The sequence below is a fragment of the Nicotiana tabacum genome, chromosome 10, assembly GCF_000715075.1.
Source record: "Nicotiana tabacum cultivar K326 chromosome 10, ASM71507v2, whole genome shotgun sequence".
NCBI lineage: Eukaryota > Viridiplantae > Streptophyta > Magnoliopsida > Solanales > Solanaceae > Nicotiana > Nicotiana tabacum.
The window spans coordinates 154,402,306-154,423,374 of record NC_134089.1 but is presented as its reverse complement, the minus strand read 5'-3'; the positions used below and the strand labels follow the sequence as shown (position 1 = coordinate 154,423,374).

Below are 21,069 nucleotides of genomic sequence, written 5' to 3'. Positions count from 1 at the left end.
AGCCATTGTTTCAAGCAGTACCAGCTATCATCACTTGGGAACTTTGGAAGAGAAGAAATACAGGTAAACATGGGGGTTTAGTGTAGACAAATAGGGTGATTCATGAGAACAATAGGACATTGCATCAACTGGCAAGGGTGAGGTATGCTTGGATGTCTAATATTCCATTGTTATGGCTAGACATAATTCAATATTTTGAAGGATATAAACCTATATTGATCATTACAAGAGTAACATGACAGTTTCCTTTTCATGGTTGGTACTGATGCAATACTGATGGAGCCTCAAAAGGAAATCCTGGTCCTAGCTCATTAGGCTTTTGTGTGAGGAATGATGAATGTGATATGATGTATGCAAGGGCAGTAGACCTGGGGTGACAACTAATGTGGTGGCTGAAGCTAAGACTATTCTTCAAGGATTGGAATACTGTGTGAAGTATGATCTTCACCCTCTCATATTGGAGATTGATTCATTAGTGGTAAAGAAAGTGATACAATGGGAATGGGATCCTCCTTGGGTAATTGCAAATGATGTGAAGAAAATTATAGAGATGAAAGGGCAACTTCAATATGATCTTTCAACATGTGTTCAGAGAAGGCAACTCAGTGGTGGATTTTATAGCTAACATTATTTTTTCTTTTGCAGGTACATCTGAGTTTCACTCATTCTCTGAACTGCCTAGTGCATGGAAGAGGTTGATTAATTTAGACAAATCTCAAACTCCTAACCTTAGGATTAGAATAGCAAAGAGAAGAGTCCCAGACTTATGGCTTCACATGATTGGAATCTGCACATACGTGCGTGTTTCTTTTATGTCTCATTCTGTATGCTATTAAGATACTTTCCAGTGGTATTAGCATGGTCACATGCTCATTCTGGGGGTGCTTTGATAGTGTATAGGACCAATGTGATAAGCAGGTATTGGATGGTGCAATTTATTATACTTCTGATATGTTCAAAAATTAAGGAAAATGTTGAATCTATTATGTGGAATTTCTGGAGATTGTTGAATCATTTCTCAGTGGTATTAGCATGTCCTCATGCTCAATCTGAAGATAGTTTAGCAATGTTTAGAATGATTTCTACATTAAATGTTCGGGAAGAGAAGGATCTGAGCTTACAAGAACATAAAATCACCCAACTCCACAGGTCTGGCGGCGCCAGGCTAAAGCCTGATTATAACCTGGCGTTAGCCTGGCGTCGCCAGCTTAAAGCCAGCCCTGGCCTGGCTCTTGCCTTGCAAAGCCTACCTAAAGCCAGCCCAACCTGATTTTTGCCTTGCAAAGCCTGCTTAAGCCAGCCCCAGCCTGGTTTTTGCCTTGAAAAGCCTGCATAAAGCCAACCCCAGCCTGACTTTTGCCTTGCAAAGCCTGTCGAATATTGTTGATCGACCACATGATTTATACTTGGATAGAGTCAATATACTGCCTATGGAGATCATATTGTAGCAACACTAATGATTGGAAGACAATGCTGGCTTCAATTATGTGGTGGAGATGTTTGGAATTCATTCTAGCCTATGGACTGGTGAGAACTTGATAGGTGTTGCTTGGTATTTGCCACTGGCAATTGAATTCACATATAGTGACAGGATAAGGAAACATTAAGCGGACAATGTTGTAATAGCTAGTTCATTAGACTTTAGCTTTTCTATCTTTTTAGTAGCTTGTAGCTTCGTGCAATTTCTATTTTGGTTTGGACCTCTCGTAAGCTTTAGACCTATTTTGGGATTTTATTTATATATTTGCCACTAGGCAGCTTGCCTATATATATATATTATAAAAAAACGATTATTAGTCCCGGTAAAAGTAAAAGGGGGAGTGAAATATGAGGAAGCAAAACCTCCACCACAGAAATTAAAAGACCCAGCAACAACACAGCAGATAGCCAAAGGCTCAAAAATGAAGTGCGTAGGCGCTCTAGGCAAAACAATGGCTTTATCACTATCTTCACGCCCTTCTCTCTTCACTTCCTCTATAAGAAACACCTTTTATAGCTTCCCTATTCGTCAATTTAGCACTAGTCTTTTTGTTCTTTACCCATCCAAGAACTGTAGTAGCACTAGGAACAAGTTGCTGAGATGTCACAGCAATTCTTTCTCGACCCATGCCGTCGCCACCGATTCTTCTGAAGCTCCTGCTGCCGCCGATGAACGGACAAATGGTGATGCCCCAGTTGAGAAAATTGTTCTTCCCACTAACGAATCGTCTGACACGCTCCTTAGAGTTCGCCACACGGTAATGTACATATTTTGGATTTTTTATTTGGGTATTGAAGAAACAAAACCATTTCTACTATATTAGGTTCAAGTTAAAAAGATTTACACAATGTAGATAACTCTATTTAATAGCACTAATTGGTAATTTTTGATAAATTATAATACTAAGTAACTTGTTATACCAGGTTAAATTATATTGAAAATTGAAAATATTTTCCTCCGAAAGAGGGGCAATTACAGAAATAAGTAACACTTAAAACATTGTTCTCAATCTTTAATGCCACATATAATTCAGAGGTAGATCCAGGATTTAACTTTATAGATTCACGATTATAGGACGACCTCAAGTGCTAATAAATTTAATATTTGTACATGTTTACTGCATTTCTTAACACATATACAAGGTCTAGGCCAAAGCTAATGAGTTCGGCTGAACTCATAGCTTACACTGTGGATCCACCGCGGAGGCGCTGATAATATCACTCAACATGATGTTCTTATGCTCTTTCCTAGATTACCATGTGCCACCTACTGCTTTTTTTCACTTAAACATTGGGAAATAGTCCATGAAATGATTTACAAAGGTGAAATATTTTTTCACAGAAAGCTATTTTTGCTTTACCGAAGACATCCATTGCGTTTAAGTAATTAGTTTCTGTTATAATTCATAGTCATCTTCTTGTACGTTATTTGGATTTGTAAAGTTTGTTCTTTTATGATTTTAATGTTGTTGGAAATAAAGTTCGTTTTGTCATTGCAACATATTCCTTTTTTTAGCGAGTGTTGACTTTACTCGCTCATGGGATTATGTAGAATGTCAGTTTTTGTAGTTAAGTGTGACCAGCAGATTTTAATATTATAAATTACAATTCTGAGGGCGGTTCAATGCATCTCTTGCTGCAGTGTGCTCATGTTATGGCCATGGCAGTCCAAAAGCTTTACCCAAATGCAAAAGTGACAATTGGGCCCTGGATTGAAAATGGTTTTTATTATGATTTTGATATGGAGCCATTGACTGACAGAGACTTGAAGAGGATTAAGAAGGAAATGGTGAGCTACTCATTCTTTTTCAGTTAGGCCCCCCCTAACAATCCAACCCCCTAAAAGAAAAGAATAAGGAAATGGTTGGAGTTTGTCAGTGAAGCTATCACTTCCGGCTAGAGAATTGACATCCTGAATTTTCTGTAGGATCGAATTATCAGCCGAAATTTGCCTCTTGTTAGAGAAGAAGTTAGTCGGGACGAAGCTCAGAGAAGAATAATGGCTATCAATGAACCTTACAAGGTAGAGATTTTAGAGAGCATAAAGGAGGAACCGATTACCATATATCATATTGGTAAGACTTTGATTAGTTGCTTTTGTTTAGACTTTAGTCTGAGAAACTTATATGTAAAACGTTACTTTAGCGCATTGTACATGTGTTTTAATTGAGACGATATGAGCTTTTACTTAACGATTGAATGGCTCACAAATGAGAATTATTGTGGGGAGTTGATTCAAGAACCATAAATCCTATATATTTCAGGACTACACTTACTTGGTGATTGATGAATTAAATGTCTCGCATTATCAAAGTTATCTTGACAGAAGATTGTGGTATTCCACTTGAGCATTTTTGAGAGTATGAACCTTTTTTTCTTTTTCTTGAGGATATACTAATGTGCATGTTGACGAAACCTTAGTAGCTATCTTGGTGTCATCATTATATAACAAATGACCATATGGTAGAGTGCTAGACTAATTCATGAGGATGAATTCTGATCTTTGCTGCTAATTAGATCCTTCCTGAAAGTGTTTCAGGTGGAATTCTCAATATCTACCCCAGTTATTGCTGTTGGTTGTTCTGAAGATATCATTCTTCTGCTAAATTATATAGTTCCTTCTTAATATTGTCAAAAAATGCAAATCTTTTTTCTTTAAATTTATGTGAAGTATATTTTGTTCTGGTCTGTGCTAAATGCACTTATACTTGTAACCAAGTCAAATATCTTCACTTTGAGAGAATTTTATTTCTAGAAATAGGAACTTCATTTGTGGAGGACCAAATTGATGTCGTAGGAAGTGTTTCTCCAAAAGGTTGAGAGTTCCGTGACAAAGGCTGTTAAGAAACACCTTTTCTCACTTTCGGTCATAATGCACAAATTGAATCCAGGATCTAGGTGGAACTATGTAGCATATTGATATAGTAAGAGTTCAGTGGCAGTAAAACTGAATCTGTTGTTATAATTATTGTTAGTGCTAAAAGAAGAAAGAAATCTGAATCTTCCACCTGGAAGCCAGATAGACTTGAACCTGGTTGGATCCCGAGATTGTTGATTTAGTGCAAAACCTTACTCCAATCATCCCTGGACTTTTACCTCTAACTTGAACTTTGCCATTGAAGCCTTATACCCTCCTCCTGTCTACCCTGCAAGTTTTAACAACTTTGCAGAGGTCTGAGGTGTGCTAATTTGAGTCGGGAAGATAAAGTGAACCAAATCAACTGTCCAATGATCCAGTCTCAACCCTCAAGGTTCAGGATTTGAGTCATCATTCTTAATAAGTGCTAACAATTATTGTTACTATTTTTAATTTGAAAGTGCTTCAGAATAGCTTTCACCAAGCTGTAGTCCATAACTGACTTGTTGAGAAAATGTAGAATAGGTAAACTTACTTGGATTTACCAGAAGGGATTACGACTTCCAGGAGGCCAAAGAATGTTAACTTTAGGACTTTTATAGTTCTAGCTAAGGTTATCCTTCAATCTGTTGGTCTTCAACCAATATTTGCTTATCCATCCTTTATAAAGCATCCTCACGAGCTTCATCTCGTATTTTGCAGAATTTGATCTGATCATGGAAACATCCACCTAAACCTATGCTCCAACAACAATGTATATTTAACTTTTTCTCACTATCAAATGCTTGCTTTTTGCAGGTAATGAATGGTGGGATCTTTGTGCGGGACCTCATGTTGAAACTACAGGAAAGATTAACAAAAAAGCTGTTGAGCTTGAATCTGTTGCTGGTGCTTACTGGAGAGGAGATGTAAAAAAACCAATGCTCCAAAGAATTTATGGCACCGCATGGGAGAATGAGGACCAATTAAAAGCATATCTTCACTTCAAAGAGGAAGCTAAACGGCGTGATCACCGGAGACTTGGCCAAGATCTTGATCTCTTCTCCATACAGGCAGGTCTCTCTTTGATTAACCCATTTATGAGACTTGTTATGCATATATACTTCTTCTTGATGGAATCAGCATGAGATTCAATATCTTCTTTTTCATTGTTGCATATGCTGCACATGAATTGAAACTCAAATTGGGTATAAAACTGGCAGTGATTGTAAAACTGGCAGGATGAAGCTGGTGGAGGCTTAGTGTTCTGGCATCCCAAAGGAGCTATTATTAGGCACATAATAGAAGACACTTGGAAAAAGATTCATATGGAGAGGGGCTATGATTTGCTCTATACTCCCCATGTAGCTAAGGCAGATCTTTGGAAGATTAGCGGTCATCTGGACTTCTACAAAGAGAATATGTTTGATCAGATGGAGATTGAGGAAGAGCTTTATCAGCTTCGGCCAATGAACTGCCCTTATCATGTATTGGTCTATAAGAGGCACTTACACTCTTATCGGGATTTTCCAATCAGAGTTGCAGAGCTTGGAACAGTGTATAGATATGAGTTATCTGGAAGCTTACATGGCCTTTTCCGTGTAAGAGGTTTTACCCAGGTATGTTTTCAAACATTAGATTTTTGTTTACCTGAACATCTGTAATTCTATATCTTGGATTTAACTTATCGTCCCTAAATGTGAGTGGTTAGCCGGTTATTGCATTCAATTGTCTGAAAGAGAAGGAATGGGGGGGAAAGGGTGCATAAAATGGGTAGTGCATTTTATTTGTCTTCGCCTGTGCAGTAAGCCAGTAACCATGATGACCTACGGCTTATGCACCAATTAATATGAACAAACGAAGATGCATTTCCTGGAAACCTTTCTTGTGGAGCACAACATACTTGTTATAGTTGATAGAATTGATCTATCTTCCCCTCTTGGAGGCTATGATTTTGTCTTGGTCTGCTTTGGGTTCTCTCCGGCATAGAGAACATGCCTAATATGGTTAAACAAATAAATCTGTTCTCTCTTTAAGGGTTTGGGATACCACCTTGGGTCTCAACAGCTGATCTTTGTTATTGGCTGAAATGTTTGGCGTTTCCAGTAAACATGAAAAGTTTCATAATAAAGAGAAACGCAGATCATTTGTTGTTTTTAGTTTCTTTTTATTAGGTCAAATATTTCATTGGACATCCAAGGGAAGAAGGAGGGGTCGTGTTTATGACACCAGAAAAGCCAGAAATTTCTTCCAGAAGAAACTTTAGGAACCATAATGTACCCTATAAAATTCCATCACCTCAAATCATATACAAAGAACTGCGAGAGAAGGGAGAGAGGAAAAACACACACATTCACATGTAAACACAAAGCGCCTGGTATAATTGAGGACACTTCTTTAGATTACTTTGATATTCTTTCTTTTTTTTCCCCTTAACATTGGTGTCTGAGCAGATTTGCTTGCACCTAATTCACCAGGCAGCCTGCTATCGCACATTAGCATATACCAAGTAATCCTACTCACAAGGGCTGGAGCGAATCATGTAGAGTGTTGTGACTCCTATGCCTCCACTCAGACATCCTCTTAGGGACCAGATTATTTTCATATTTTTATTCCCTCTAGTCTGTTTTTGTCATTAGTTTTTTGGTGATTTTCCATCTCTTCCGATCAGCTCGTAACTTGGTCCCAGAATTTTGCCTTCTGCTCTTTGCTTGTTACGCCTTTCTTGCGAATTATGCCCAATGCAGAATTTAATGCATTTTTCATCTTCCTCAAAGGATATAACCAGAATTTCTGGAATATTCGTAATTCTGCAATCTGACTCTGGAGCCAAGGCGCGTTATCTCCTCTATTCATGCCAATGAATTTCCAAGAGGATCCCCTAAAAAGTAAAAGGACCCGTGTAAGTGCATTACCTCTGATGCTGTGGAGTTTCAGCTTCTAACCTGCTATTACTAGATCTTTTAACGTGATACGTCAGCTTTTGTGAAAGACCAATATAGAACTCCTTTTGCCCTGCATTAGAAGTTGGCGGTGGGGAGTTGTTAACCATTTTACTTTTTACCTGTTTGTAATCTTCTCCACCACAGTAGGAGATTTTAGTTTCCGCATTTATAATTATAATCATTACAACATGTTGTAATGTACAGTTTTCTTAGTGGAATGCTTCTCCACGGTCTTCTTAGTAGAATGCTTCTCCTATCTCACAAAAGGACTGAGAAAGATTAAATCTATGAGATGATTCTGATAAAATGTTTGCTTCAAATGTTCTTTCTTTCAGGCGGAAACTCCTAAGTAGTTGCAACTTGTGTTGCTGTGATAGTGTGATGTAATACCCATTTATTTATTTTGCAGGATGATGCACACATCTTCTGTTTAGAGGATCGAATTAAAGATGAAATCAGGGGTGTGTTAGACCTGACCGAGGAAATATTACAGCAATTTGGTTTTGACAAGTACGAGGTGAACCTTTCAACAAGGCCAGAAAAGGCTGTGGGAGATGATGAGATTTGGGAAAAAGCAACATCCGCACTTAAGGATGCTTTAGAAGACAAAGGTTGGAGCTATCAGATAGATGATGGTGGTGGGGCATTCTATGGTCCCAAGATTGATCTGAAAATTGAGGATGCTCTCGGAAGGAAGTGGCAATGCTCAACTATACAGGTCTCTGTTTGCAAAACTCTGATCAAGTTTGAGCTTGAGCAAATAATTCACAAACTTGAAGTGTTTTCTCCTCTTCATTTTCCTGTTTCAAGCTCGCTATTTATTTGTAATCCTTCACTGACACATGAACTTCTACAGGTTGATTTCAATTTACCCCAGCGCTTTGACATTACATATGTTGACTCAAATCAAGAAAGGAAGCGGCCTATCATGATCCATAGAGCAGTTCTTGGATCTTTGGAGCGCTTTTTTGGTGTTCTCATAGAGAATTATGCTGGTGATTTTCCGCTTTGGCTTTCTCCCATCCAAGCTCGAGTTTTACCCGTTACTGATGCTCAGGTAATCAATACTCGTTTGACTTATTCTTGTTTTCCCTTTACATAAAACCAAGTTTAATTTATTACCATGACCAACGATTTACTGCTCACACTGTACTAACTCCTGTAGTCACCCTTTAACATAATTTGTGGTTTTTCATTTAATTGTACAATATGGTTTTTCCAGAACCACTGGTTCAGGGTTCAAGAATTCGAGCTTAGAATAATTGTTATATTTGGCTTTATTATCTGATCTTTATTATATGTTTTTGCATAACGTGCTAAATGTTGTCTTTTACCGCTTTGATATTATCTGAACTGTATATAAACTGTGCCGAAACCCTTCTCTTCTTACCTCCGGGGAGAAGCTCGCTGGTCGAGACTCCCTATTTTGTTAGTGTCAATACCTGAAATAAGAAAGAGGTCGGACAAGTTACAAAGCCGGACGATCTCGCGGGTCCCCGGTACGTAGCCCCTCCTCGACTCGAGTTGTCCGCTCGGGTACACAGTCTAGAACAAATACCCAGGTTACGAACCTAGAATAACTTGACTTCATGCCGGATCCCTAGTAGGAACGCTTATTTGCATCATGTTGCATTTGACTTAGGGGACTCAACACAAGGGTTGGGTCCGTCTAGGACTAGCAACCTGAAATGAAAAGACCACCCTGCTGCATTCCTGTCTATTTTGCGCATTTATTTGCTTCAGTTCCGCATGCTGACCGGTTCCTAAAAAAAAAAAAAATAGCAGCGTAGGGAGATAATTACTTATTTTGGAAAAATAAAACCAATGTCCAAGTAGTGTCAAAACCTCGCCGGAATTTTTCTAAAAAAAAAAAAAAAAAAAATTTGTCTTCTTAGTTTGAATTATCAAAAAAAAAAAAATATAAAAATTCTCTTTTTATCACTTCCAAAATCAAAAAAAGAGAAGGTATTTATTTAAAAGTAAAAAAAAACGCAAATTCATTAATTCAAAAAAAAAAAAAATGTTGTCTCTTTCGTAGTACCCCTTTTGTAAATTCAGGCTAATAGTCCAAATATTTCCTAAAAAAAAAACATAATAATATTTTCTTTAATCTTTGTCCCTTTTCAAAAATAATGAAAATACGTATTCTTGATTTTTAGGTTTATTTGATTTTTTCTATTCATGATATACCCGAACTACGCCGGTTTGATTCTCACAGGATGTGAGATACGTAGGCAACCCTCGTCGGGTTCAACCTCCATTTTGCTAAAATAGCCAAAATCAATAAAAAAATAAATAAAAAAAAAAAGATGTGTCCAATTTTTTAAAAAAAGTCATAAATAAGTCAGGTGACGCTGTTTTGTCATAAATAGCCAAATGATTCCGAAAAGGGACGCCGGGAGGCTGACTTTGCATAAACAGCCACCTTTGGGTCTTGTTTAGCATTTTTGTCCAGTTGACCCGCACAGCCTTAAAATCTTCGTCTCCGAAGTGTTTAAAGGCCGTGTTCAAAACTTGATCCCCTCTGTAAAATATTCTGAGTCAAGTCATTTTTTAAAATCACCTTAATAAATGTGCAGGACGAGCACAATGCAAAATGAACATTTTTCAATAATGACCAAAATCCCTGTCAAGTTACGGCTATGGTGGAATGATCTAGGTGTTGAAGGACAAAATGAGGTTAAGAAATGTCTGAAAGGTCTTGTGGGTTTGTTGGAAATCCAGCCTCGGGGAGATATCATAAGAGCTTTGGTTACCTATTGGGACCCGGCGCACAATGTTTTCCATTTCTCTGATTTTGAACTCACCCCGACTTTGGAAGAAATGGCCGGATACATCGGGAATACTGAACTTCCCTTGAGGGAAAAATACTTGGTCGCCCCAAGAGTCGTCACGGTACATCGGTTCCTAGATTCATTGAAGATACCTAGAACAGTCCACAACCCGGATCTGGCAGCCGGATTTTGTACTCCATGCTTCATATATGATAGGTACGGTCATGAAGGGGGATTCAATAATCCAATCAACAAACTGTGCAGCAAAGGTGTTCGTCAGAAGTGGGACAAGCACAGACGGGTAGCTTTCATGATGATGTTCCTGGGCCTTCTGGTATTTCCAAGGAAAGACGGAAACATTGATTTGAAGATATCCGGGGTCGTCAGCACTTTACTCACGCAAAGTGACAGTACTCTCGCACCCATGGTGGTATCTGACATCTTTCGAGCTCTTACAGTTTGTAAAGCTGGGGAAAATTTCTTCGAAGGTTGTAACTTGCTCCTACAGATATGGATGACCGAGCACCTCTGCCGTCACTCCGAGATTTTGAGCCATGTTTCCCCGGAAAAGACTTGCATAGAAGAATCTTACACGAGAGCCAAAGAGATCAGTTTGCCCAAAGGAGTCCTGGCATGGACCTCGTTCTTTCAAGCTCTTACAGCCAGCCAAATACAATGGACGCTGGGATGGTTGCCTGTTGATGAGATCCTATATACGTCGGCAGCTAACACTCATTTCTTACTGATGGGGCTTAAGAGCATTCAACCTTACGCACCCTGCCGAGTTTTGAGACAATTCGGAAGATGCCAGACGGTACCTCATGAAGAAGACCTTAGCACCCAAGCAGTTGAGATAGGTCCTAACGGACAATTCCCAGAAGCAAAGATTCGCCAAATCTGGAGTGAGTGCCAATATTTGAAATCAGATACTTGCGTGCGGGATCGAGCCAAAGGAGAGACGGCGCCAGGTTACCCGGCATGGTATAGAAGGGAACTTGAGCATGAAAGGCCAGCTAAGAGACCCCACATCCGGAATTTCACCGAATCATCGCAAAAGCAGTGGGATTGGTTAGCAAAGGAAAGAGGCTATTGCGCCGAAATCAGCAGGTTAAAGCAACAATTGGAAAATTTGAAATATGAGCACAACGTGCAAGATGCCACCAATCTGGGAGAGCGGAACCGGTTAATTCAGGACAACGAAAGACTTAGAGCCCAGATCAAACAAATAAGGTTGGAGGCGGATAAACAGCCAAGGCGTCAATCAGACGAGCAGCTGATAAAAAGGTTAAAAGGTGAAATCAGGGAATGGCAAGATGGTTTGGAGAAATCTGAAAACGTCATAGCGGAGCTCAGGGCACAGTGGGATACAAGAACAGATAAGCATCGCCGATATTTGAATCAATTGGAAGGCGACCACGAGAAAACTGTTGCTAAAATAAAGGGAAAAATGGCTGCACTTGAGATCAAAGCAGCTAATCAGGCCAAGGATTTCCAAATTGAGAGCAGATACTGGTACGACTCAATAGCCCAGATGAAGTTGGAAGTACGGCGACTGAAGCATCAGCATATACAGGATACTCAAGTATTCAAGATATGTAGCGATCAGATAAAACGCCTACTCATAGAGAAGAAGCAAACCAGAGATAGGATCAAGGCCATTGTCCATGCCATCACCAGACGATGTCTACGATGTGAGAACATGTCCAGCGTTACCGTCCTCTCGGCAGTGATGGGTTATGTCAAGCAGACTATGCATGAGTTGGAGCAACTTGAGAGGGATATCACGCCTAGGACCGCGGCGAGGCCGAACGATGCCCCGCGGACACAAATTTTCAAAACCATAATGCACTCATAAGTCAAGCCTGTATCTTAGCATCTTCTGCTTGTTTTTCCATCAGGGTGATTTTTAGTCTATTTTGAGTCTGAGTTTATTTTCAAAGTTTGTTTTTTCTTTTGCAAAATGTAGTTTGTAATAGAACATTTCAACAATAAAGGGTTTGCTTCTTTTACGCTAATTTGTGTTTTTCGAACTACGTAATGATCTGATTCACGTAGGCATCGTGATACGTAGGCAATCCTCATCGGATCCGGTCGCATTTCTTTTACTGCCAAAATAAAAAAAATAATAATAAAAGAAAAACAAAAAAAAAAGAGAAAAAAAAACTAATAAGAGGAAAAAGCCGGAATGACGCATGCTCTCGTAGCAAACATGTAGTAATCCACTTAACTGTATAGGTGCATCATGCTCAACGTGAGATTGACTATTTGTTATTCGCTGCGAATTAACCGTGCGTTTGTCGTTGAGTATTTCCTCCAGGGTTTTTGGAAAGACGGTTGGTTTGGTGAAAGTCTGGCCTCGCACTCATACTTCACGAGGTCAAGGAGAAGTGTTCGACTACCTGTTGTTAGGACCAGAAGCAGTACTCACACTTACTTCACCAGGTCAAAAGGAAGTGTGGAAATGTCTTCAGAAATTCCATTGCAAACAATCCCTGTTTCCGAGGAGAGCTCGATCTCAGCCGTCCTCACACCTGAATCCGCAACTGCGGAGGAAAATAGAATCTTACGGCTCCGCATGTTGGAAATGCTGGACGATTGGAATAATGGGAAAGAGCCGCCAAGTGTTGTCCCCGGATTCCCTGAATTATTCTCTAGGTCAAGCGGGACTTCTAATGTCCCCATAAATTATCCTGCTACCCCATTCGGGTACCCGGCCACCTCAGCCTTCTCTGCTGGATCGCCTTCTGAGCCTCATCCCCGAATGTCATCCACTGATGCAAGCATGAACGTCTTTACTGCATCGCCTTGCCCGATTGCGGCACAGCCTACCCCGTACAAACCAAGCTTTGACTCATCCTCTTTTACATTCCAAGCACCATCGTTCTCAATGGAACCAACTAGATTCACTACCAGTACTAATCCTTTACCGCCTCAGTGCGAGCTTGCACCTGGGCAGGATCAGAACCCCAGAATTGCAGAACAAAATGAGATTGCCAAAAGAATGAGAAGCCTTGAACAAAGTTTGAAGAATATGCAAGGATTGAGCGGACAAAAGAGCGTCTCTTACGCCGACCTGTGCATGTTCCCCCACGTGCACCTGCCAACGGGTTTCAAGACCCCAAAGTTCGAGAAATACGATGGGTTTTGAATCGTCGGAAAAGAAGAACGCGTCCGATAACCACTAGCTCATTCGGCCGAGGTGGTTGAATCGTCCCCCGGACCACATAGGCCCCTTTTGGCACGTACATGGGTTTTGTCTTTCTGATTCCGAAGTTCTGCGTCTTCTCAACTTGACCTCGTGGTATGTAAAGAACTCCATCCTTTACCGGTACCACTTTCTTCTCCACCTTCTTTTCAGGCACTTTCTTTATAGCTTTGGCCTTTTCCCCCTTTTCTGGTTTTTGGTCCATTTCGGGCCTCTTTCCCGTGTCGACAATGGCAATTATGGCTTTCAGAGCAGGGTCGAACTCTTTGTCTTCACAAATCATTCCGATCAGTGGCCCATTATTGTGAGCAGGTAGTGGATTGTTAGTTACATTCGGGATCTCCTCGTCCCTTAGCACTATTTTCCCTTGCTCTATCAAGTTTTCGACCACTCTTTTCAACGACCAGCAGTCATTTGTGTCATGTCCCTCGGCTCCTGAATGATAGGCGCATCTGACTCCAGCTTTGTAAGAAGGTGACGTCGGGTTTTGCCTTGTTTGAGGGATTGGTTGCAAGAAACCCAACTGGACCAGCTTTGGGAACAAAGTTGAGTATGGCTCACCGATGGGCGTGAAAGTCCGCCTTCTGGGTGGCTCCTGAGGGCGGAAGTTATTCTGCGGGGGTTGTGGGTTATAGTGGTTGCGGTAAGGAGGCTGATTTCTGGGAGGTGGAGCTGGGCCTCGGTTGGCTTGTTGTGGTGGGTGGTTATAAGGTTGGGCATTCATGACCATATAAGGTTGATGAGCATATGCCAAATTTGAGTGGGGGTAGTAGTGTTGTGGGGCTCTTTCCGGAAAATGGGGCCTGGGATGATGATATTCCCTCGCTTCAGAGGCTGCCATAGTCGTTTCTTCCTTCTTCTTCCCCCTTGTCGTTCCTCCGGAACCGCTTTGGACGGCTTGGGAGGTTGCCCTTATGGCTGCTTGACTCAGAATCCTACCTGTTTTCAGGCCATTTTCCACCATCTCTCCAATCTTGATCGCTTCCGCGAATGGCTTACCCATGGCTGACATCATGTTTTGGAAATAGTCAGACTCTTGAGCCTGGAGAAAAGTAGTGACCATTTCCACTTCATCCATGGGAGGCTTCACTCTCGACGCCTGTTCACGCCACTTAATAGCATATTCTCTGAAGCTTTCCGACGGTTTCTTCTTCAAATTCGACAGAGAGTTTCGGTCTGGCGCGATGTCGATGTTATACTGGAATTGTTTTACAAAATCCCTGGCGAGATCATCCCATATATGCCATCGGGACATTTCCTGATCCATATACCATTCCGAAGCTATCCCTACTAGACTTTCCCCAAAATACGCCATCAGCAGTTCTTCTTTTCCGCCGGCTCCCCGTAATTGGTTGCAGTATTTCTTAAGATGTGCAATGGGGTCACCGTGCCCATCGTATTTCTCGAACTTTGGGGTCTTGAAACCCGTTGGCAGGTGCACGTGGGGGAACATGCACAGGTCGGCGTAAGAGACGCTCTTTTGTCCGCTCAATCCTTGCATATTCTTCAAACTTTGTTCAAGGCTTCTCATTCTTTTGGCAATCTCATTTTGTTCTGCAATTCTGGGGTTCTGATCCTGCCCAGGTGCAAGCTCGCACTGAGGCGGTAAAGGATTAGTACTGGTAGTGAATCTAGTTGGTTCCATTGAGAACGATGGTGCTTGGAATGTAAAAGAGGATGAGTCAAAGCTTGGTTTGTACGGGGTAGGCTGTGCCGCAATCGGGCAAGGCGATGCAGTAAAGACGTTCATGCTTGCATCAGTGGATGACATTCGGGGATGAGGCTCAGAAGGCGATCCAGCAGAGAAGGCTGAGGTGGCCGGGTACCCGAATGGGGTAGCAGGATAATTTATGGGGACATTAGAAGTCCCGCTTGACCTAGAGAATAATTCAGGGAATCCGGGGACAACACTTGGCGGCTCTTTCCCATTATTCCAATCGTCCAGCATTTCCAACATGCGGAGCCGTAAGATTCTATTTTCCTCCGCAGTTGCGGATTCAGGTGTGAGGACGGCTGAGATCGAGCTCTCCTCGGAAACAGGGATTGTTTGCAATGGAATTTCTGAAGACATTTCCACACTTCCTTTTGACCTGGTGAAGTAAGTGTGAGTACTGCTTCTGGTCCTAACAACAGGTAGTCGAACACTTCTCCTTGACCTCGTGAAGTATGAGTGCGAGGCCAGACTTTCACCAAACCAACCGTCTTTCCAAAAACCCTGGAGGAAATACTCAACGACAAACGCACGGTTAATTCGCAGCGAATAACAAATAGTCAATCTCACGTTGAGCATGATGCACCTATACAGTTAAGTGGATTACTACATGTTTGCTACGAGAGCATGCGTCATTCCGGCTTTTTCCTATTATTAGTTTTTTTTTCTCTTTTTCTTTTTTTTTGTTTTTGTTTTTCTTTTATTATTTTTTTTTTATTTTGGCAGTAAAAGAAATGCGACCGGATCCGATGAGGATTGCCTACGTGAATCAGATCATTACGTAGTTCGAAAAACACAAATTAGCGTAAAAGAAGCAAACCCTTTATTGTTGAAATGTTCTATTACAAACTACATTTTGCAAAAGAAAAAGCAAACTTTGAAAATAAACCCAGACTCAAAATAGACTAAAAATCACCCTGATGGAAAAACAAGCAGAAGATGCTAAGATACAGGCTTGACTTATGAGTGCATTATGGTTTTGAAAATTTGTGTCCGCGGGGCATCGTTCGGCCTCGCCGCGGTCCTAGGCGTGATATCCCTCTCAAGTTGCTCCAACTCATGCATAGTCTGCTTGACATAACCCATCACTGCCGAGAGGACGGTAACGCTGGACATGTTCTCACATCGTAGACATCGTCTGGTGATGGCATGGACAATGGCCTTGATCCTATCTCTGGTTTGCTTCTTCTCTATGAGTAGGCGTTTTATCTGATCGCTACATATCTTGAATACTTGAGTATCCTGTATATGCTGATGCTTCAGTCGCCGTACTTCCAACTTCATCTGGGCTATTGAGTCGTACCAGTATCTGCTCTCAATTTGGAAATCCTTGGCCTGATTAGCTGCTTTGATCTCAAGTGCAGCCATTTTTCCCTTTATTTTAGCAACAGTTTTCTCGTGGTCGCCTTCCAATTGATTCAAATATCGGCGATGCTTATCTGTTCTTGTATCCCACTGTGCCCTGAGCTCCGCTATGACGTTTTCAGATTTCTCCAAACCATCTTGTCATTCCCTGATTTCACCTTTTAACCTTTTTATCAGCTGCTCGTCTGATTGACGCCTTGGCTGTTTATCCGCCTCCAACCTTATTTGTTTGATCTGGGCTCTAAGTCTTTCGTTGTCCTGAATTAACCGGTTCCGCTCTCCCAGATTGGTGGCATCTTGCACGTTGTGCTCATATTTCAAATTTTCCAATTGTTGCTTTAACCTGCTGATTTCGGCGCAATAGCCTCTTTCCTTTGCTAACCAATCCCACTGCTTTTGCGATGATTCGGTGAAATTCCGGATGTGGGGTCTCTTAGCTGGCTTTTCATGCTCAAGTTCCCTTCTATACCATGCCGGGTAACCTGGCGCCGTCTCTCCTTTGGCTCGATCCCGCACGCAAGTATCTGATTTCAAATATTGGCACTCACTCCAGATTTGGCGAATCTTTGCTTCTGGGAATTGTCCGTTAGGACCTATCTCAACTGCTTGGGTGCTAAGGTCTTCTTCATGAGGTACCGTCTGGCATCTTCCGAATTGTCTCAAAACTCGGCAGGGTGCGTAAGGTTGAATGCTCTTAAGCCCCATCAGTAAGAAATGAGTGTTAGCTGCCGACGTATATAGGATCTCATCAACAGGCAACCATCCCATCGTCCATTGTATTTGGCTAGCTGTAAGAGCTTGAAAGAACGAGGTCCATGCCAGGACTCCTTTGGGCAAACTGATCTCTTTGGCTCTCGTGTAAGATTCTTCTATGCAAGTCTTTTCCGGGGAAACATGGCTCAAAATCTCAGAGTGACGGCAGAGGTGCTCGGTCATCCATATCTGTAGGAGCAAGTTACAACCTTCGAAGAAATTTTCCCCAGCTTTACAAACTGTAAGAGCTCGAAAGATGTCAGATACCACCATGGGTGCGAGAGTACTGTCACTTTGCGTGAGTAAAGTGCTGACGACCCCGGATATCTTCAAATCAATGTTTCCGTCTTTCCTTGGAAATACCAGAAGGCCCAGGAACATCATCATGAAAGCTACCCGTTTGTGCTTGTCCCACTTCTGACGAACACCTTTGCTGCACAGTTTGTTGATTGGATTATTGAATCCCCCTTCATGACCGTACCTATCATATATGAAGCATGGAGTACAAAATCCGGCTGCCAGATCCGGGTTGTGGGCTGTTCTAGGTATCTTCAATGAATCTAGGAACCGATGTACCGTGACGACTCTTGGGGCGACCAAGTATTTTTCCCTCAAGGGAAGTTCAGTATTCCCGATGTATCCGGCCATTTCTTCCAAAGTCGGGGTGAGTTCAAAATCAGAGAAATGGAAAACATTGTGCGCCAGGTCCCAATAGGTAACCAAAGCTCTTATGATATCTCCCCGAGGCTGGATTTCCAACAAACCCACAAGACCTTTCAGACATTTCTTAACCTCATTTTGTCCTTCAACACCTAGATCATTCCACCATAGCCGTAACTTGACAGGGATTTTGGTCATTATTGAAAAATGTTCATTTTGCATTGTGCTCGTCCTGCACATTTATTAAGGTGATTTTAAAAAATGACTTGACTCAGAATATTTTACAGAGGGGATCAAGTTTTGAACACGGCCTTTAAACACTTTGGAGACGAAGATTTTAAGGCTGTGCGGGTCAACTGGACAAAAATGCTAAATAAGACCCAAAGGTGGCTGTTTATGCAAAGTCAGCCTCCCGGCGTCCCTTTTCGGAATCATTTGGCTATTTATGACAAAACAGCGTCACCTGACTTATTTACGACTTTTTTTTAAAAATTGGACACATCTTTTTTTATTTATTTATTGATTTTGGCTATTTTAGCAAAATGGGGGTTGAACCCGACGAGGGTTGCCTACGTATCTCACATCCGGTGAGAATCAAACCGGCGTAGTTCGGGTATATCATGAATAGAAAAAATCAAATAAACCTAAAAATCAAGAATACGTATTTTCATTATTTTTGAAAAGGGACAAAGATTAAAGAAAATATTATTATGTTTTTTTTTTAGGAAATATTTGGACTATTAGCCTGAATTTACAAAAGGGGTATTACGAAAGAGACAACATTTTTTTTTTTTTTGAATTAATGAATTTGCGTTTTTTTTTTACTTTTAAATAAATACCTTCTGTTTTTTTGATTTTGGAAGTGATAAAAAGAGAATTTTTATATTATTTTTTTTTTTTGATAATTCAAACTAAGAAGACAAATTTTATTGGGCGAGGCTCGACTCATTTTATTTTTAAAAGGGCAAGCCTAAAAGCAACTATGATTTTTATTTTTTGTTTTGTCTCTATCAAAAAAAATAATCCTAATTTATTCACTAAGATTATCTAGAGCCATTATAATCGGGTTACATGAGATGCACCCCCGAAATTTAGAAATTAAGCATCACAACTACGTCACGGGAACTGTACCCGTAATCACAATGATTTATTAATTGCACCTAATCAACGAAACTTGATTAATAACATCTACCAATTCAAACAAATCTAGCTTTCATTTAGTGACTTGAGAAAATAATTCTAATCAAACACACATAAATCAAAACAGAAACAAAAGAAACAATAGTAAAACATTTAGACAGATCTAAATCAAAACTGAAACATTCATCTAATGCAAACAAGAAATTAGAGGAAATGAACCTTTGATATGAATATTCTATCAATGGACTGAGAAGACAACCTTCTTCATGAAATGGATACAGCTCAACAATCGTTACTCCAAAACGAAATAAAGCCAAGCAAAACCATACGGACTAGAAGGAGACTCAAACGGAAACCTGGACTAGCGACTTTGACCGGCGACGAAAATCCAAACGCATCTGTTCCAATTTCTTTTAGCCGATTTCAGCAGATCTTTTGGCTCATTTTTGGTGGTGTTAGGGGTGGATTTTATGGCTGTTTGCAACAGGTTTTTGCTGCTATTTTAGAGGTCGTTTTGACTGAAGAAACGGAGCTATTTTCAAGCTTGTTTTGATGTGTTTTGAACTGATTTTGATGGCTGAAATACTGGAGCTTCAAGGCTGGTTTTGATGGTGAAAAGTTCGTTGTTTTCTGGTTTGAGAAGAAAGAAAGAAGGAGATACGTTAGGGAGGGGGTGTTCTGCCCGTGTATATCCGCGGTATATTGAGTGTATATCGAAGGTATACCCTGTCCGCGTTTTTGGGAGGGGGTGTTCTTTTTCCAGAAAAATGGGTAGTGATTTGTCGTTTTTCATTTAATTGTACAATATGGATCAAGATCCATGTCATTTTCGTCAAGTCAAACAGTACCAAAAGGTTTCATTATGAAGTTTATGTCTTGAAACAACAACAACAACAACGACCCAGTATAATCCCACAAGTGGGGTCTGGGGAGGGTAATATGTACGCAGACCTTACCCCTACCCCGAAGGGTAGAGAGGCTGTTTCCAGGAGACCCTCGGCTTAAAAAAGCCACAGGAGACGATATATTAGTACCATAAAAATGCATAATAAAATAACAGCAATATAAGAGATATGACATACAGAATACGAAATACGAAATAGATGGCTGGTATAGTAAAAACTAGCAGGTAAAGCCCTGCATCAATAGACGACCAATGACATTCTTAGTCTAACTCCTAACTGGCTAGTTTCACTCTATTGTGCTGTAGAAATATTAACAGTTTTCCCCTAACCTACAACCTTAATGCTCGACCTCCATAATTCCTTGTCAAGGGCCATGTCCTCAGTAATCCTAAGTCGCGTCATGTCCTGTCTGATCACCTCTCCCCAATACTTCTTAGGTCGCCCTCTACCTCTCTGCGTGCCCACTACAGCCAGTCGCTCACACCTCCTCACCGGTGCATCAATGCTCCTTCTCTGAATGTGCCCGAACCATCTGAGTCTTACTTCCCGCATCTTGTCCTCCATGGGGGCCACGCCCACCTTCTCTCGAATATCTTCATTCCTAATCTTATCCATCCTTGTATGCCCGCACATCCACCTCAACATCCTCATCTCTGCTACTTTCATCCTCATAAGTTTATGTCTTGAAACTGGTCGATTATATTTGTTCTCTTATATATTTTGATCTGACTATAAGCTTCTGCCGATATATATGGTGACTCAGACTGACTTATGTGTGCATGTGTTTACAGCTCCAGTACTGCAATGAAGTGGGAAAGAAACTAAAAGCTAGTGGTATTCGGGTCGAGGTCTGCAGTGGCGAACGCCTACCAAAACTCATTAGGAATGCAGAGAAGCAGAAGATACCATTGATGGCTGTAGTTGGGCCCAAAGAGGTAGAAACACAAACTGTAACTGTTAGATCTAGGTTTGCTGGGGAGTTGGGGAACATGTCCATTGATGAATTTATCAGTAGAACAAAGAATGCAAGTGAAAACCGGACATTCTTATGATCAGGATTCAGGAGCATGGTATTTAAAACGTTTGGGAGTGGCTCTCCTAAATTATAAGTCATTCTTGTATGATTTAAACATAGTTTTGAACCACAGAGCAATAGAGAGAGGAAAATAAAGGAATACAGGAATTCTACTTTCTACTTGAATCTTTTATTTTGTATTTCCTTCTTTTCAACTTATATCCCTACTGTTTTAAGCAGGTCATGACATTTATGTGACAATAAAAGCATGTCACATAAAA

General features: G+C 40.9%; 1 protein-coding gene across 1 annotated transcript; it reads left to right on the top strand.

The window, feature by feature from the left end:
- Window positions 1–1,800: 1,800 nt before the first annotated feature.
- LOC107788827 (threonine--tRNA ligase, chloroplastic/mitochondrial 2) lies at window positions 1,801–20,974 on the top strand. The gene is made up of 8 exons (XM_075223418.1): window positions 1,801–2,237; window positions 3,122–3,268; window positions 3,407–3,554; window positions 5,135–5,388; window positions 5,557–5,934; window positions 7,670–7,978; window positions 8,117–8,317; window positions 20,565–20,974. Exons 1-8 carry the CDS (start codon window positions 1,902–1,904, stop codon window positions 20,823–20,825), a joined length of 2,034 nt encoding a protein of 677 aa, XP_075079519.1. The 5' UTR covers window positions 1,801–1,901; the 3' UTR covers window positions 20,826–20,974.
- The last annotated feature ends 95 nt before the right edge of the window (window positions 20,975–21,069 follow it).

Excerpts from the sequence above, each read along its gene's own strand:
- LOC107788827 (XM_075223418.1), top strand. The coding sequence starts at position 1,902 with ATGAAGTGCGTAGGCGCTCTAGGCAAAACAATGGCTTTATCACTATCT. Across the intron at positions 5,389-5,556 it reads TTGATCTCTTCTCCATACAG|GATGAAGCTGGTGGAGGCTT; the intron begins GCAGGTCTCTCT and ends TAAAACTGGCAG. Across the intron at positions 8,318-20,564 it reads TACCCGTTACTGATGCTCAG|CTCCAGTACTGCAATGAAGT; the intron begins GTAATCAATACT and ends ATGTGTTTACAG.